This window comes from Bos indicus, chromosome 7 (genome assembly GCF_029378745.1).
Source record: "Bos indicus isolate NIAB-ARS_2022 breed Sahiwal x Tharparkar chromosome 7, NIAB-ARS_B.indTharparkar_mat_pri_1.0, whole genome shotgun sequence".
NCBI classification, from domain to species: Eukaryota; Metazoa; Chordata; class Mammalia; order Artiodactyla; family Bovidae; genus Bos; species Bos indicus.
Window position 1 is genome coordinate 48,226,025 of NC_091766.1, and position 18,800 is coordinate 48,244,824.

General features: G+C 45.8%; 1 protein-coding gene across 2 annotated transcripts in view; it reads right to left on the minus strand.

Annotated features, from left to right (window-relative positions):
- SPOCK1 (SPARC (osteonectin), cwcv and kazal like domains proteoglycan 1) overlaps positions 1-18,800 on the minus strand; it is a 584,015-nt gene that overhangs the window by 166,022 nt on the left and 399,193 nt on the right. For both annotated transcript variants that reach the window (XM_070793622.1, XM_019964962.2), the window contains one exon: positions 10,036-10,162. In XM_070793622.1, coding sequence (XP_070649723.1) covers positions 10,036-10,162 — 127 coding nt within the window. The remainder of the gene's footprint in view (positions 1-10,035; positions 10,163-18,800) is intronic.

Genomic DNA, 18,800 nt, shown 5'->3' on the forward strand with positions numbered 1-18,800 from the left:
TGCTCATAATCGTGTTCAGGTAATTGCTTTATCAAATGGTTTAATTGTGCATTCAACAGAACTGACAACAAGAAGGTTATTCTTCCTAATGTGTTTTTAACAAAAGCACTGACTAATTACATGGCATTCTATTCAGGGCATTTGAGAAGAAGAAATGAAAACCTATTCTTCAAATCTTGGTTAAACACATGTTTGCATATACAGCATAGAAATAAGTGGTAAAATAATTAGTTGCATTGCTTCCTTCTGCTATAACTTCATAGCTAATCTGCATGTTGAAGCAGACCATGTAAATTCTGAGGATGCATTTTCACCATGGGTGGTGTCTGAACATCTGTGCTTTCTGAAAATGTCACGATAACCATTTTGCCTGAAAGTTTATCCTTAGGAGCCAAAAAGACTTATTTTGGCATGTTCCAAAAAGAAAGAAAAGCTTAATACAACTGAGGATAGGTGTACCTCATGATTAGAAGGAAATATTACAACACTAGGCCAAATGGTTTAAAAGATTTCTGAATCAAAATGGTGCTGAATCTATTTTATTTTAGATGAAATTCCTCTTCAACTAGATAACTAACATGCCTGGTATGGACCTGTATTATATGTTCCTTTTTTGTCTACCATTTCTAGAAACATGTGTAGGCCAAGTCATTTCAGTCATGTCCGATTCTTTGCGACCACATGGACTGTAGATCACCAGGCTTCTCTGTCCATGGTACTCTCCAAGCAAGAATACTTGCATGGGCTGCCACGCCCTCCTCCAGGAGATCTTTCCAACCCAGGGATTGAATTCTGTCTCCAGCGGCTCCTGCATCGCAGGCAGATTCTTTACCAGTGAGCCACCAGAGAAGCCCCTCCTAGAAACACAGTACACCTTAACACATTCTGATATGCTCAAGCTAGTGTCATTTAGCTAAGGCCTGTAATGACACAAATATTTAATAATATTCAATATTTTAAAAGGTGATTCTACAATACACTACTTTAAAATTTTTATTCAGTCCAGTAAATACTCTTTCCCTCTTTTTTTCTGGTTAAAACACACACACACACACACACACACACTACACTTGATCAAAGTGAAGGGTAGAGTTAAGAGGGTCACGTGACCATAGTATTTAATTAAAGGATGGACACACAGTTCAAAAACAGCTGATTGGAATCCTTTCCTGGGATTGAGACACAGATATTGGCAAATTTCTTTGCATTTTCTAGGCTAGAAGCAAATAAATCCGGGGCTGTCAAAATCTATATTTCTTGCCAAGGGGAGAAAGCCTCTTGGCAGAATGAAGCCAAGCAGAGACGGACAAAGATGAGAAAGAAGGAAAGGCAGTGCTGTCAACACTGAATTTCCGCTTCTTTCTCTGAGGTCTGCCTACCCCCATATACTTTCTAGCCTTGAATGCCAGTAAATCTTCATTTTTTGATGAAGCTAAGTTTGAGTTATGTTTCTGTCACTTGAAATCAAAAGCGTCCTGATGATACAGCTGGTATTTTATATTACTTTTCAGATGGCGTTTAACTCGTAGAAGTAAAGACTGTCATTCAAGAATCATACAGACCATGGTTCAAATATCTACTCTGCTGCCAAGAGCTGTGCTGACCTCGGACAAAGTTTTACTTTTCTCCTCTTTGAGACTGCTAGTGGTCTCAACCACAAAAGTTTATTGTGAGAATTAAATGGAATAATGGAGAAAATAGAATACTACAGCACTTAGTACAATATCAGAGTATCTAATATATGTTCAATAATTAAGTACTGTTGTTTTGCTGTTATCGCCACTGTTGTTACTATTTAAAATAATACTAGGGTAGAGGCTTCTAGATTACTCCAGTATATACTCCATTCTTCTTTTTAATAATACCACTCTCAAATTTTAGCTGGGTATAGAGCTGCCCTGGAGAAGGCAATGGCAACCCACTCCTGTGTTCTTGCCTGGAGAATCCCAGGGACAGCGGAGCCTGGTGGGCTGCTGTCTATGGGGTGGCACAGAGTTGGACATGACTGAAGCGACTTAGCAGCAGCAGCATAGAGCTGCCCAGAAAGAAACCCTCATTTCCCAGCCTCTCCTGCAGCTTGGCATAGTCTTATGATTAAGTTATGGCCAGCAGGATGTGAGCAGAAGGGACCTTAGTGACTTACAGACCTTGCTTCCTCTCTTTTCTCCTAACTGGCTGGACACAGCAGCCACTTTGAATCCAGAAGCTCAATAGTTCCAACTGCTGAGGATGACAAAACAATAAAGTAAAGGATGCTGGTCATTGATTGACAGTCTAGAGGCAGCATGTTGGCCCCAGGCTGCTTATCTTCAGAATGTTTCCAAGAGAGAAAAGTAAAACTGTATCCCTTTTAAGACTCTGTTCCATTTGGACTTTTGCTATAGCAGCCAGAACATATATCCTAATATACAATAAATATCTTATATATTATTTATTCCTGTTCCTTCCCAAAACCTCATGAAAGAGAAGAGGGAATGACAGCCAAACAAGGGCAAGAACTAATAGTTGAGGGTTTTCATACTACAAACACTAACTTCTCATTGTTCATTGAGGTTCAGCACCCTCAGACTGAAGAAAGGATGATGAAAATCAACAAGACCTCAGGGTGTGGTGGGGGTAAAAGCAAGTTGGGGTATCCGGCATGGAGGACTTGTCCCCAAACTTCAAGCTGGTTAATGTATACAACAAACTTGCTTAGAGTTGGTTAGCTGCCACTAAGTATGTCTCCAAAGACGTGACACTTCTCATGTTAGCTTTTTTCTAAGCTACATAAAATTAAAATATTAATAGTGAAACCTGACCCGACTCCCTCATCAGACCTTTGATGTCCACGTGGTCTAGAGGCACATGATCCAACCCTCTCCTCCCATGACCACCTGAGAGCAGGTAGGGATGGGGTTGGGTAGTTCTTAGTTCTTAGTTCCCCTACAGGGCTGGATACATGGCTGCATGCAATGTCCTGCCTAATTGCTGCTATACCGCTTGTTCCTAGGACCAAGACCACCACCATGGTGCTCCAGTTTCCTCCTGCACAAAACGTGCAAAGGCAGGTCTTCCACCTCATTGTCCAATCATCTTCTCTTCTGCATAGTCAGTCAGAGAAAAATATTGTATATTAACGTGCATATGTGGAATCTAGAAAAGTGGCATAGATGATCTTATTTGCAAAGCAGAAATAGAGACACAGATATAGGAAACAAATGTATGGATACCAAGGAGGAGGGAGGTGCGATGAACTGAGAGACTGGGATTGACATATATATACACTATCAACAGTACATATAAAACAGATAACTAATGAGAACCTACTCTATAGTACAAGGAACTTCACTCAGTGCTCTGTGGTGACCTAAATGGGAAGGAAATGCAAAAAAAGGGATATGTGTATACATCTAGCTGATTGGCTTTGCTGTACAGCAGAAACTAGCAAAACACTGTAAAGCAACTATACGCCAATAACAATTAATTTTTAAAAAAAGTGAGGCCCTCACCAAGGAGCCATTTGCAAGTGAAGACAATTCTCACCCAGCAAGTTCTATGGAGACAGGGCTATCTAAAAATATCCCTGAGAACACTGACAGCATCAACGCAGCCAAAAAGCAGCGGAACTGCATATAAAAATCACCCATGCCTGTCGTGGACACAGGGCCACAGAAGTCTGCAGGAGACTAAGAAGACACACCGAGCCTGATGCTATCTTGAGAAGGCTCATAGATTCAGGCCTGGATTCATGCTAACCCTCAGAACAGACTGTTCATGGGAAATGCCGGCCAACAGAGACTCCATTTGCCAAGAAGTTCAAACATGACCTTTACTTGGTAGCAACTGTTGGAAACTATTAAGACGACTCTGAAAATAATATAATCCTCAGCGACAATATGTTGAAAGAAATGCCAAGCCTGTAAGGCAAGTTCTCTTTCCCCCTCCTTCACGTGCCCATTCTCAGAACAGAGGAGAACCGTCCTCCTCCACAGCACTTCCTAACTGGGCATCTCTCTCCTGCATCCAGATAGAAAGGAGCCATTTGCTAATTGTTTCACAGCAGTTAATGAATAAATGTTGTTGGGAGGGGAGGGGCAGAGCAGAGGACTGTTTGCCTGCTAGTTTCCCCAATCCCAACAGCCAGGCTGATGCCAGGGAACAAGGTTCCCAGGGGCAAGCCAAGAACCCTCTCCTTCCTCCATACGGCTTCTGCCTCAATATAAGCAGGCCCAGCCCTGACAGCTGAGCTCTGGTCACGTAGGTATAAAAATAGAGAGGCATCAAGGAAATCCTATTAAAAGAGGTCTGACCAGGGAGAGGACTTCCCTAGCAGTTCAGTGGTTAAGAATGCACGCTTTCATTGCAGGGGGCACAGGTTTGATCCCTGGTCCAGAAACTAAGATCCTGTATCCCACATGATGTGGTCGAAAATAAATCAATAAAAACAAATTGTAAAAAAGGCCCAGCCAGGAGAGAGTCAGCAGGGCCAGAACATGGAGCCATGGGGAACTCCACCCTAGCTGCCTTCTGAGTTCCCAGGACCCCAGCATTGTTCCACATCTGCTCACACTTTTCCCAAAGACCTCTCCCCTCCAGAGGGAGGAAGAGCTGAGACTGCCCACCTGAAGCCTGGGCTAGCTAGACAGTGACGCTTCCCCTCTTACAGGTAAAATTATAAGTTAGCAGCCAGAACCCCAGGAGTTTTCATCTTTCTGTGCATTTAACAGCAGAGAAAGGCAAGGCACTCACAGATGCCAGGCTCCCTCTGGTTTAGGCTGAGGCCACGGAGCCATTGGTAAGAGCAACTGCAAGTCCCACCGGGACCCAGATGGTGAAAATGTCCTTCTGTTGAGCTCAAAGCTAAAATGACTCTCTATATTTGAAACTGAGACAGTCGCCAAGTCCAGCTATGACTTCCTGAATGCCTCTTCTGACTGCATTCTATCCCGCTCTGCAACCACCATACAAGTCCAGTCCTGCCCTGACCACTCCTGGTGTACAGCCAGAGTAAGTGGAGGCAAAATATAGATCCTTAGTAAGACCACCAGGGTTCTTAGGGTGAAGTGCCACCCCTCTCATTTGGCCTTCAATGCCCTGGAAAAGTGGTCCCTGATAGTTTTCGAGCCTCATTTCTGTAGGTAGTTAAGCCACTATCCCCAGTCCATGTGTGACAGCACCACAGCAGTGCTTCAAGGGGGTTCTTGCTGTGTTTCATCTCTTCAACTCCCTCTTTGCTCTGATGAAATGAGCTGTCTATATCTCCCACCCCGATCTGTACCCTGGGCGACTCCTTCCAGGTTTAAGATCTCAGTGAACCATTGCTTCCCTCTAAGAAGACTACTCACACCTCCAAACTGGTTGAGGTGGCTCTGTTCCATGTCCCACAGCACCCCAAACATCCCTTATCTGAACACCTAGTTTAATGAAAGGAGACTGCTCCGTAACCTACCTTCCTTGTGAATTCTGTGAAAAGAGGGCTTTGTCTTTTGCATCATCCCCAGCATTTAGCATAATGTGCGACAGTAAGAAAGAATTCACCAAACACTTACCAAATTTCTGGACTGCTTCAGTTTTCCTCACCAGGACCTCAGGGCAAGTTAAATGATGAGGGTCATCCTTACTGTCTAGAAGCCACATCGAGGGGCAGGGTCTCCACCGTGCTCTACCATGCCAGGCCTCTGCTTGCCTGTTCCCAGTGGTTTCTGTCCCTTATCTGTTGTGGGTTATGCTTTATAGAGTCTGAATACAGAGTCATTTATTGCCATGTAACATCTTATATCCCTTCATCTCCAGACTCTGTGCCTTCTTGTAGATTTTATCTTTGATCCTGGGGGAGTCACAGAGCTCTGAGTAGCATCCCTGGTGCCAGGTCACTGAAAGAGCCCTGCTACAGACTGAGGTTCTAAATGCATCTCCCTCTTTTCTAGGAGCTCCTGATCGTTCAGAGTCCAGAGCAGAAAGAAAGTTCGTTCGATGGAACCTAAAGACAAACACCAAGAGAACAGAGCTGACACTCTCTGTCCTCTCCCGCTCCTGCAGTCTCTGTCCTCCCCCTGCTCCTGACGGCATGCCCCAGACTTCCGATCCATCTGTGAAAGGGTTAGCACTTCCCCTGGAACACTGACGGTTTCTTACAGATTTCCTTGATGGTGGTGGGACTGGGTTGTAATACATTTTTGCCAAATTTTTTGTGAATTTGATTTATGACATAAAATCACTTCTAGTTATACATGCATCCTGGACTCCTCTGTCCTTTGTTTCTTGACCCCAATGACCTCAAAAAGGTCATAACTCCAGGGGATGGGAAGTCATTTGTTCACTAATAGTCAACGCATTCACTCTATTAAGTGCCCGTCTATTGGCGGTCCTGTGACAGCTTTGTCTGGGAGACTAAAATGTGCTCTTGAACCTCAGTAGAGAAGTGGTTGTGGATATAGGGGCAATAACTAAAGCACTCCAATAAGTGAACCTGATCAGTCTGAAATATCTCCCCTGAAAGGAAGTTTAATTGTACACCACAAGGGTTTAGAATTGGTCTTGGCTTCAGAGGTCTTGGGCAGTCAATGCACACCTTCAGCATTTTATTCATTCCTTTTGGAAAAAGAGAATTTCAACTTTCTAGAAGTTAAGATAGAAAACTAGGAAACTAATGTCAAAAACCAACGTTCACACCATTTTCCTGGGCTTCCCAGGTGGTGCTAGTGGTAAAGAACCTGCCTGCCAATGCAGGAGACGTAAGAGACGCGGGTTTGAACCCTGGGTTAGGAAGGTCCCCTGGAGGAGGGCATGGCAACGCACTCCAGTATTCTTGCTTGGAGAATCCAATGGACAGAGGAGTCTGGCAGGCTACAGCCCATAGAGTCAGAGGGAGTCAGACACGACTGAAGCGACTTAGCACGCACACACACCATTTTTTCAGTGCAATGATGGCCCTCCACGAGTCCCTCCCCTCTGTTTTAACTTGATTAGAATTGTGTGATCACATATAACCAGGCAGGAAGCTTGAGAATCAAACTCTGCCACTGCGTTTGACTCTTTGGGCCTCAGGCTACCCTACACGGAGGATGGGGAGAAGGGTACTACAACTTCTGATGAGAAGGCTTTTGCTCCAAGAAAAGACAGCTGACCAGGTCTGGGAAGCAGGACTGAGGCAGGTGCAGGAATTCAGGGGCACTAGAGGAATAACAGGCTGGGGCTGGAGCTGGGGCAGGCTTTGGGGCTCTGCCCAGCAGACTCTGGAAGCCATTTCTCTTTTGAGGAATCATTCTTGATTCAAAGGAGCCTTTCAAATTCTGATCCTGCCTCTCAAACAAGCTATTTATCACTACCTGTAAGCAAGCAACCTTCTCTAACACAAAAAGCCAACTTTCCTGCCCAAACTGCAGGGGGGCCCTGACCAGCAAACATTTGCAGAGACATTCCCTGGGCAACTGACAGCATTTCAAGCCACATCTGACAGGTTACGACTGCTCCTTGTAGCTCAAGGGTCACAGGGAGCTAAAAGCACTTGAAGCTCCTCCTGCGAATAAGAGACAGAGGCGAGCAGGCAGGGTGTTGCTGGAGTCTGATGTGCAATGTGCCACCTGCCCAAATAGCCCCTGATCACTCACTGACACTTCATGGCTCGTCTCCAATCACAGACGCCAGGATCAGACAGTTCACTCCGGAGCTGGAGGGAATAACTGAACAGCACAAACTGGAGCTTCACAAAGACAGACTCGTTGCAAGGAGCCCCTCTCTGCCAGGGCCCCCGGGTGGATGTTTAGCTAAGCAACTTGGCCCAGGGTGGGGATGGCTGATTTCTCTCAGTTACCGAGCTCTCTAGAACCCAATCACTAAAATTCGGGAAGGGCTGCACAAACTGGAATCTCGCCATTCCTTCTCAGTGGGAATCTGCAAGGGCTCCTCTCTCTCGTCCATGATACTGAGCACCCACTGTGTGTCCTGTGCCTGGTGAAGGCAGAGGGGCATTATTTCTGCCTCTAGGACTACACACTCTTAAGAAAGACATGTGCAAGAAGGTACTTACAGTAACAAGTGTCCCATAAGCTTGGCACAGCCCAGCCACCTGCTCACCTTCCTAGCTTTGACTGAAGGTCTCCTCCTGGACCATTCTCACATCCTCTGCTTCCTCCTCCCCTGTGCCTCTCCCCTTATTGTCAGAGCCACCATCAGGGCATACTCTCAGTTCTTCGAATTCATCATCCTGCCTTAGGGCCTTGGCCCATGCTATCTTTTCTATCTAGAACATTTTTCTGGTTCCTCCAGGGTCAGGGAAGCAGGGAATAGGGGAAGGTGGGCATACTTAGCCAGGTTGGGCTGGGCTATCTGGCCAGGAAGTTCTTGGCCATGATCCTGGGCGGAGAAGCTGTAATTCACACAGCATGTCTCAGGTTGGGGGGTGGGGGGGTAAGGATTACAGACTTAGATCAGGAGGAAGAACCAACATGCTTCTTTCCACTCCATCATACATTCCCAAGCACCCGGTACAGAGCCTGGTGCATAGGAAGGGCTCTAGCGAAACCTGCTGAAAGAACAAAGGAATGACTACCAAGCAGTAATGGCAGTACTGAGCTCCTAAAGCAGATTACACAGGTCTGGGTCCAAGCGAGACAAACCTTCGGCTTCCCACTTTGCTACATATATTCCCTTTGGTAAGAAAACTGTGAAAAACAAAGAGAATAAAAGTCTACTTTCAGTGAATAAAAAGACATGACTCACATCAAGAAAAGTCAGTAGAAAAGCCTGGCACAGCCTCACCATAATCCAAATAAGCTTCCAAGGACAGCAGAGGGGACCCCCGGCCTGTGCCATCTCCATGGTGTAAAGATCAGATGGTGAGGGGACCACAGAGAGTGGAAGCCATGCACCACGCAGTGGGGAATGGACAGAGGTGGGACCAGCCTAACAGCCCAAGCCCAGGGACCACACAGCCACGTGGCCATGAACGCCCAAGGAGTCACCATCTGTGACTCTCGTCATCCCCGACTCTATTCTGCAAATGAACTTTCCACAGGAAACAAGGAGATGAAAGTGGGACAGCTGTGGCTAGAGGGGATGGGAGGGTCAGAGCCTCACTCCTTGCCCCCCACCCACGTCTCACAGAAAGTTCCTGAGACTCCTGCACACAACTCTTCACACGTAGCATTAAGGAGGGTATTGAATTATACTTGTTGAATAAGAGAACAAATAGGTAAACCCTTATCAATTTTGTGGTTTCTTTTTCTTCCATTCATTAACCCAGTGAAATTTCTATTCCCAAACACAGATGGACAACCTTTACCCAAGGAGACTATTCAGAATTCCAAGAACAAAATCTCCCTCCTTCACCCTGGTGATGCCTGCCCCTCTGCCTCGAATTCCTTTTATTAGAGCCCAGATGAAAAGCTCCTCTTCTTTTCCTCATTACTCTGATAAGAATAAACAGACCCACTTTATCCCTAGTTCCTTTTTCTATGAAATCATTTTCTCTTCATCGATTTGAGTTAAAATGACCCGTCTCCATACTAGCAAGCCCCCTCCCATTAGACTGCAAGGCCTGAAGTCCCCAGAGAAAGGAACGGCAGACCCTCTAGCCCTGGGTCTGGTGTCACACTGGACACATTCTAGATACACAATAAATGCTGCTTGAACATGTGCTGACATCACTCGCCTTCCTTTCACCTCGCCGTCCCTAAGACGTGGTGCCCCCCTCATGGGTCCCCTCATATCTTGGCTACCCATCAGCTAGGTTGAATGACTCACATCTTTGGAACAGTTTGCTCCCTCATCGACTCCAAGAAGCTGGTCTAGATTCACTTCAGGACCACAGGCCACTCTTGGAATCACCCTTCTTCCCCTTAGCCCTTGATCACTCCAGTTACATGGATCATAATGATTTTATCTCATCTCTTTGGTCAAAGAGTCTATTCCTGTGGCAGCTTATCAAAGGCAAGACCTCAAGTCCACCAAGATTCACAGGGTCCTGTTTCTGCCCAGAGAGCCTTGTCAGAACAAGCAGACACAGAGTACTTCTTGATGACAAGAAAAAAAAAGACAATGAAGAAAACTGACCTTGGATGTATAGGTGTGGCCATCGGAGCCACAGACCATGGCTGACTGTGCCGCGGGGCAGGGCTTGCACTTGACCAGATTCGAAGGTCCGACCCAGTGCTTGTGGACCACTGTCCCCTTCTTTTGCCTGAGGATGAAAAAAAGAGGGCATAAGTAACTGTCGCTCCAGTTTCCAGGGGTCTTTCTCCTCCAGGTTACCTGGATAAAGGCCAAGTAAAAGAGGGCTGGTCAAACAGTCCCGCGCATCCCCAAGTCCCCTGGCTAGCATCCGCATGGAGTCCAGCTCACTGATAGCAGGCAGGGGACAGTTCCAAAAACCTAGGTTCACCCACCAGATGGACAGGAGAAAGCAATGTGGCCACTAAAAATGTAGTAAACACATGACTTACTTTTTTTAATTGGAATATAATTGCTTTACAAGGTTGTGCCAGTTTCTGCCATATAGTACAGTGAATCAACTATAGGTCTACATATATGGCTCCCTCTTGAACCTCCCTCCCACCTTCTCACCCCCCATCCCACCCGCCCAAGCCAACACAGAGCACTGAGCTCCCTGTGCTGAAGAGACATTGACAACACACTAGAAAGACAATGAGAAACTAACTCGGTCAGTTCCTCCAGCCCCCTGAGGAGGGTGGCAGATCACAGGTGTCCCCACTCAGCACCCAGAGCCTCAGATGCCTCCAGGGCTGATGAGCATCCTCCAAGGAGGAGGACGCACAGACGACTCAGAGAGTAGTCTAGATAGAAGCAAACACAACCAAACGGCTTTATCACAGCTGTGGAAAAGCATCTCTGGATATGTTTTAAAGCAATTTCAGTCCAGCTTTCAATTTGCCATGCGACAGCGGCTCTGAGGTGATGTCACTTTCAGCTGCTAAAATCATCAGAATTCTACTCTTTCATTCCAGCTCCGGCATCTCCCTAGCCTAACCTTTGTCATAATGATAAATGGCGCTATTAGGATGGCTTATGTCCACGGAAAGAGCCCTGTCCTCATATCATAAACTACCAAAATCAAGGCCTGCAGTTACGGCCACCCTTCCTCTCTTAGAGGAGCTGCTTTCCCAGCAGACCGTTGGGAGCCACATCCCTGGCCAAGGGGCCAGGGCTGGGTGGCGGACAGGCAAGCCAGGTGGGTACTGTGCCCTTGACACACTTTGCCTGGGCCATCCTCTGAGGGGCTTAGTTGGGCTCCAGAGCCAGAAAATACAAGTCCAAACCTCAGCTCTGCCACTTACCGTGCCATCACAGCAGGATATTTCACCCTGTAAGTTTCAGTTTCCTTATCTTTAAAGTGGTGGGGGGTCGGGGGACAAGGAATAGTATCTCTTTCAAGCAGATAGTATGAGGATTAAAATGGCTCATGTATGTAAATGACTCAGTACAACGCCTGGAAAAAAGGGAGCAATCAAAATGTCATTACCATTATTATTGTTTTGTCACTATATCGTGTCTTACTCTTTGTGACCCTGTGGGCTGTAGCCAGCCAGGCTCCTCTGTCCACGGGATTTCCCAGGCAAGAATACTGGAGTGGGTTCCCATTTCCTTCTCAAGGAGATCGTCTTGATCCAAGGATTGAACCCACATCCCTTGCATTGGCAAAGTGAATTCTTTACCACTGAGTCACCAGGGAAGCCCATTATCATTATTATATGCCCTATCAGATGGAGCTGTAGGGAATGAAAGCACCATTGCCATAGAAATGTGACTTAAGTCTAAGGCCCTAGGTTTGGAGTTGTGCTGAACTCCCCAGAACTCATGGGCCACAAGGAGTAAATCTTTTCTGCCAAGTGTAGAAGGGATCTTCAGCACCTCGGGAATTCAGGTGTGGCATCTGATGTGACCTACCCTCTTCCAAATGAACGACAGTGAGACACAAATGGCATCCACCAACTTGGTTCTTATCCTACCTCAATCCTGTCCCAGCGATTTGTGGGAGGCAGTAAGAGGAAGGAGGTCTGTTTGGGGAATTATTGGGTTGGCCCAAAAGTTCGCTCGCTTATGGGAAACCCAAATGAACTTTCTGGCCAACCCAATACCTTGGCGGTTGACATCAGGAGGGTGACCACACACCCTGTGCACAACACCTTAGAGAAACTGGGGACCCCAGGCCAGACAGGGTCATAGACTGAGCCCATCTGAACAATGAACTCGGAAAGGAAGTCCTATGAGGGCACTTGGGATGGCTGGTCCAGATGACTCATTTTACTCACAGGGACAACTAAAACCAAGCTGGGGAAGGGTTTGCCCACCGGAAAGGATTGGTGGCTAGGTAATGGTGACAATCACACAGCCACAGAATGTCGGGATGGCTTTCCTTCAACCCTCCTCAGACACACTTAGATGACTCACCTGAATGATTCGCTGGGGGCACCTACACGTTCACCACTAGGGCTCCTCTCTCCAATGCCTCCCTGCTTCCTCAGCAGTTACTCACCTTGTCCCTGCCTCTCTGTCTGGAATAAAAACATCTACTGTTCACATTTCTAAATCACATGGATATGGGTCTCCTATTATCTTTAACCAAACACACTTTCTTCTTTCAAGATGTATTCTGCACTACGGAAAAAGGGATGGGAGGGGATGAGACTCCAGGCAGCAGACAAGCAGGCTGCCGGCACGGGCTTTAATCTCGGAGTGGGTGATTCCTTCAGAAGAACACCACACATTTATCATCATTCTCACAGCAGATTGTCTGACGCTGATAATGAATCAGCAAATACAGGCAGCAGTTCTGTGTCTGGCAGCCTCTCTCCTGGGTCAGTCCCCAGCGTGTGCGCCCATAGCCAAAGTAATTCTTGTTTTGAGTTCCCAGAGAGTGGTAATAAAGTCTAGAGAGTGGGCAGCTTTGCTGGAGCAGACTACCATGTGCGATGATGCCCCAGAGGAAGGCAGATGGCAGGAGCTTAGCCAAAGGCAGGCCAGGGAGAAGTGAATGCTGAGTCACTGGCATTAAGGAAAAGATAGAACTACCAATTAATCACCAGCCAGTAAAGATGGGTCATCCCTGTCTCTGGACCTGAACTTCACCATTAAATACATTAAGGGGAGACAAAGAGATGAGGCTTTCTAGGGCTTCCTAGTGGTCTGGGGCATCAAGGATGCTCAATATAGCCTTGTTGGGTGAGTGGGTGGATCCCTGAGTGCTGACCACTGCACTGGTTACTAGCAGTTAATCACAAAATCACAGACTGAGCCTGAAAACCCCTTAAAATGAATCTAGTCTAAGGACTTTAGTTTATAAATGAGGAATTGGACACACAAGTGAATAGCAGAAGTGAAGTGCCCACTGTCACAAAGAAATACAGCCAAGTTACTTCATATACATTTGTCAAGTTGAAGTTACCCTGAAATTGACTGCATTTCTCTGGGAACATTTTAATTCCCTACTTTGGCATCTACATTTTCACTATCAAGGCTCAGTCTTATCAATTAAGCCCTTCTGAAACACTGTCCCTGACTCTACACCTGTGGAGGAGGAAGCTCTCGCTCATACCCCATGCCAGGTGGTCATGGATCATGCCCAGGAGGAACCACCTCTGACCCTGGGATGCCCTGGGGACTAAAGGTACAAAGGCCAAAGCATGCTGAGTTTTCCCAATTCTAATGAGACAAGCATACCTGTTACATTCAGATAAACTCAAGTATTTCTTATTCCACTAGGACTCGTGAGAAAATGGCACCCAAATCAGTACTCTCTGTCCAGAGGCCAAATTACACAAAGTAATGTACAAGTGGATGTGAGCCCAAGGAAGCATAACTTCCCTGGTTATTGGGTATATATTTCAATCCCTGCAATTCAGTGCAAACCATAAAAAATAACCAACCCAGGTGAGGCAAGGGACTAAGCTTTCAGGCTCTCAGATATTTCACTTCTTGAGTCAATGAAGAGTGAAATCCGATGAAGGTGTCTTGATGGCACTGCTATTCCCGGTGTCACAGACATTAATCAACTGGGGCGACACAAGCAATTTAGTCTGGGAGGCAGGTCCTGCCAGCCCTCCCTTTGGCCTCAAAACCCTACCTCCACCCCAGTCTGGCTGGTGCCAGGGGCAGCCACGCCTCCCACCCTATTCTCGGCTCCACACAGAAAATCTAAGCTGAAAAGGGAAGACAATCAGGAGATCACCAGCATTGCTTCCTCTCTTTCGGTCAATTGCTTATCCTTATCTCTTCAAGAAAATTAGAAATACCAAGGGAACATTTCATGCAAAGATGGGCTCGATAAAGGACAGAAATGGTATGGACCTAACAGAAGCAGAACATATTAAGAAGAGGTGGCAAGAATACACAGAAGAACTGTACAGAAAAGATCTTCACAACCAAGATAATCACGATGGTGTGATCACTGACCTAGAGCCAGACATCCTGGAATGTGAAGTCAAGTGGGCCTTAGAAAGCATCACTATGAACAAAGCTAGTGGAGGTGATGGAATTCCAGTGGAGTTATTTCAAATCCTGAAAGATGATGCTGTGAAAGTGCTGCATTCAAAATGCCAGCAAATTTGGAAAACTCAGCAGTGGCCACAGGACTGGAAAAGGTCAGTTTTCATTCCAAACCCAAAGAAAGGCAATGCCAAAGAATGCTCAAACTACCGCACAATTGCACTCATCTCACACGCTAGTAAAGTAGTGCTCAAAATTCTCTAAGCCAGACTTCAGCAACATGTGAACCGTGAACTTCAGATGTTCAAGCTGGTTTTAGAAAAGGCAGAGGAACCAGAGATCAAATTGCCAACATCTGCTGGATCATGGAAAAAACAAGAGAGTTCCAGAAAAACATCTATTTCTGCTTTATTGACTATGCCAAAGCCTTTGACTGTGTGGATCACAATGAACTGTGGAAAATTGTGAAAGAGATGGGAATACCAGACCACCTGATCTGCCTCTTGAGAAACCTGTATGCAGGTCAGGAAGCAACAGTTAGAACTGGACATGGAACAACAGACTGGTACCAAATAGGAAAAGGAGTACATCAAGGCTATATATTGTCACCCTGTTTATTTAACTTTTATGCAGAGTACATTATGAGAAATGCTGGACTGGAAGAAGCACAAGCTGGAATCAAGATTTCCGGGAGAAATATCAATAACCTCAGATATGCAGATGACACCACCCTTATGGCAGAAAGTGAAGAGGAACTCAAAAGCCTCTTGATGAAAGTGAAAGAGGAGAGTGGAAAAAGTTGGCTTAAAGCTCAACATTCAAAAAACAAAGATCATGGCATCTGGTCCCATCACTTCATGGGAAATAGATGGGGAAACAGTGGAAACAGTGTCAGACTTTATTTTTGGGGGCTCCAAAATCACTGCAGATGGTGACTGCAGCCATGAAATTAAAAGACGCTTACTCCTTGGAAGAAAAGTTATGACCAAACTAGATAGCATATTGAAAAGCAGAGACATTACTTTGCCAACAATGGTCTGTCTAGTCAAGGCTATGGTTTTTCCCGTAGTCATGTATGGATGTGAGAGTTGGACTGTGAAGAAGGCTGAGCGCCGAAGAATCGATGCTTCTCCAACTGTGGTGTTGGAGAAGACTCTTGAGAGTCCCTTGGACTACAAGGAGATCCAACCAGTACATTGTGAAGGAGATCAGCCCTGGGTGTTTTTTGGAAGGAATGATGCTAAGGCTGAAACTCCAGTACTTTGGCCACCTCATGCGAAGTGTTAACTCATTGGAAAAGACTCCGATGCTGGGAGGGATTGGGGGCAGGAGAAGAAGGGGACGACAGAGGATGAGATGGCTGGATGGCATCACTGACTCGATGGACGTGAGTCTGAGTGAACTCCGGGAGCTGGTGATGGACAGGGAGGCCTGGCATGCTGCAATTCATGGGGTTGCAAAGAGTCAGACACGACTGAGCTACTGAACTGAACTGAACTGAATCTTTTAAGTTTACCAAATTCCCAGCATGTATGTATGCTTTTGAAGCAGTAAGATGATTCTTAAGGACAAATCTGATGATGCGATTCCATGCTTAAACCCTCCATCTTCTCACCCCCTGGGGCCTGTCTGAACTTCTAGTTTTGGTGTTAAACTGACCGAGCCTATCTTCACCGGGCCACTATCTGTCCACTTTCCTCCCCAACCCTCCACCACACACATCCATGCATAAACACACATACCTATGCATGTACATACACACATACACCATGCAGACACCCCCCATACATGCATACACACACACACACCCCATGCACACACAGTCTTGCATGCAGGCATGGACACACACACACGCATGTATGCATGCACACATGTGTACATATACGCTGACTGCCAACACCAAATATTTTTGCTCCAGCCACTCTTTGCTACTTCCCAGAGCCCACCAAAGAACTCTGCGCCATCGTGTAGATTTTTCCCAGATCTGAAACACGTTCATCCCCACCCACGTTTCTCCCCTTCACTCCTGCCTGCCTCATAAGGCTTTCTTCAAGGCCTAGTTCAAAACTCCCCTCCCCCAGGAAGCCACCCAGGGCCCTTCCCACAGGCAGGCAGGCTGCACTCCCAGTCCAGCATGGTCCTGTGATCACTTGTGGTCCCCAACTTGTCTGTAAGCAAGCATCTTTATTAGGCTGGATCAATGTTAAGATGCCATTATGATTCAGACAGGACCTGGGGTACACCCAAGCTAAAAGCCTTGGTGCCCATCCTGGACATTCCCCTCCCCGTGCTCAACACTTCTCCCCATCACTCAAGTCCTACTGATTCTATCCCCAGCCAGCCACATCAGCCCCTTACATATGTCATGCTAACTTGAATCTGTATGACTTGGTAAATAAATGCTTTCTACCTATATAGCAAATGTCTGCCCCTTGTCCAAGCTTCAAATTGACTGCTTCCCATGCAGTTTCTTTGCCCTCTGGGAGCCCTATCCGAAGAAGAATTAATCATGTGCGTGCATCTGAGCATGCTCAGTAGCTTCAGTTGTGTCTGACTCCTTGCAACCCTATGGACTGTGGTCCGCCAAGCAACTCTATCCACGAGATTCTCCAGGCAAGAACACTCAAGTGGGTAGCCATGCCCTTCTCCAGGGGGTCTTCCCGACCCAGGGATTGAACCCATGTCTCCTGCATTGCAGGCAGATTCTTCACCACTGAGCCACCAGGGAAGCCCAGCGTTAATCACGTTCATACCCAACTGTGACGGTCACCACAGCACAAAGCAGTTCACTGTGTGTTTATCTTCCACAACAAATTGCATGTTCCTCAAGGAGAGTGACTGGGCCTTAATCATATTTGTGATCCTGGGGCTTGGAAACATGGTTGACCCTTGGGACATGGGTGTGCTCAGTGAAATACATGAATTTATTAATTTGGACCTTCAGAATTTTCTCCTTTTATTTCTGGAAATTATTAGCACTAACTGGAAGACAAAAATAGCATGTGGTTTAAGCAGCACGAATTCAATAGACTGAGAAATTCTAATTCAGACTTGAAAAACAATTAGCAAAAATGTCTAAAGACAGCAGGGAAGTGGGTAGAGGGCTCTCCTGTATATATGAGGGCTAAGGGACTCCCCATCTTTTGAAAGTAGGTTGCCTCCAAAGCTAGGAGAGGACCTCCAAGGCACAGGTTCCAAATTCCCAACTGATAATAATTTTCCAATTTGAGAATGAAAAATGAGAATTCTCAAGAAATCTTAACTGTTACTGAAATAATTTTTTCTATATTCTTCTCAATACTATATTTAAGTGTTTTTTTAAATCAAATAGGATACAGTAAGTTTAGTAGTGTTTATAAAGAAATGTAGCTTAAAGTGAAAATCCAAATACTAGAAATTGCCAGCAAACACTGGTGGGTGGTGTTCAAATACTGTGATACTTGGACCTCCTAGCAAGTTAACAGCACAGCACAGAATCGCGTGTTGACATTTGTTCTAAAACTACTTTTTGGAACACCACTCAGAGGATTTCCATAAGGTATACTATGCAAATACATTTATTAATATTCATTTTATTTACAAGAGCAACTCACCACTGTCAGCAGAGTGGATGACGACTACATTCTTATAAGATGACAATAACTACAAGGAAGATAGACCAGATCATGACAGCTCTTCCCTGTCCTAGTTCCTGATAACTGGTTGACCAGTTGACCTGGTTGACCTTAACCTTCAAGTCCACTTTTCAGCATTTCCTGTTTTTGCCTCCCACTGGACCCAGCCACTCCTTACTCTGAGATCCCCACCCTAGCCACTTGAGGCAGATCCCAAACCCTGCCACTTCCCCATGTGATAAGCAAGGGAATCTTTGATGACATGAGTTGTAACTCAGTATTTCATTTGACCATGGGCAGAATAGGGTCATAATCAGGGCCCACAGTAAGGAAAGCAGTATCAGAACAAAGACTTCCACAGTAATTTTTCCAGCAATAAATATATATGCCAGTATAAACTTCCTGATATCAATCCCAGAGGATGAAATTCAACATTGTGTATCAAAAATACTTGCACAATGCAGCAGGGCTGGGGGCCACTAAGACTGTCTGTAGAATTGCTGACTTTTTTCAGTTATTGAAGAAGACAAGACCACTACATTTTATTCAATACACTGTGCATTCTAAACATGTTTGCATAACTTTTGATAGAAATGTTTTACTCTGCATATGAACAGCTGGTAAAAGAGGAAAGCAAATTCTAGATCACAAATAGTAGCAGCAACACTCCAGCTATTTTACATGACTGCTAGACATCCCTCTAAATGCTGAGCACACTTCCCTGACTCCTCACCCACAATGACCCCCTGGTGGTAGATGCTA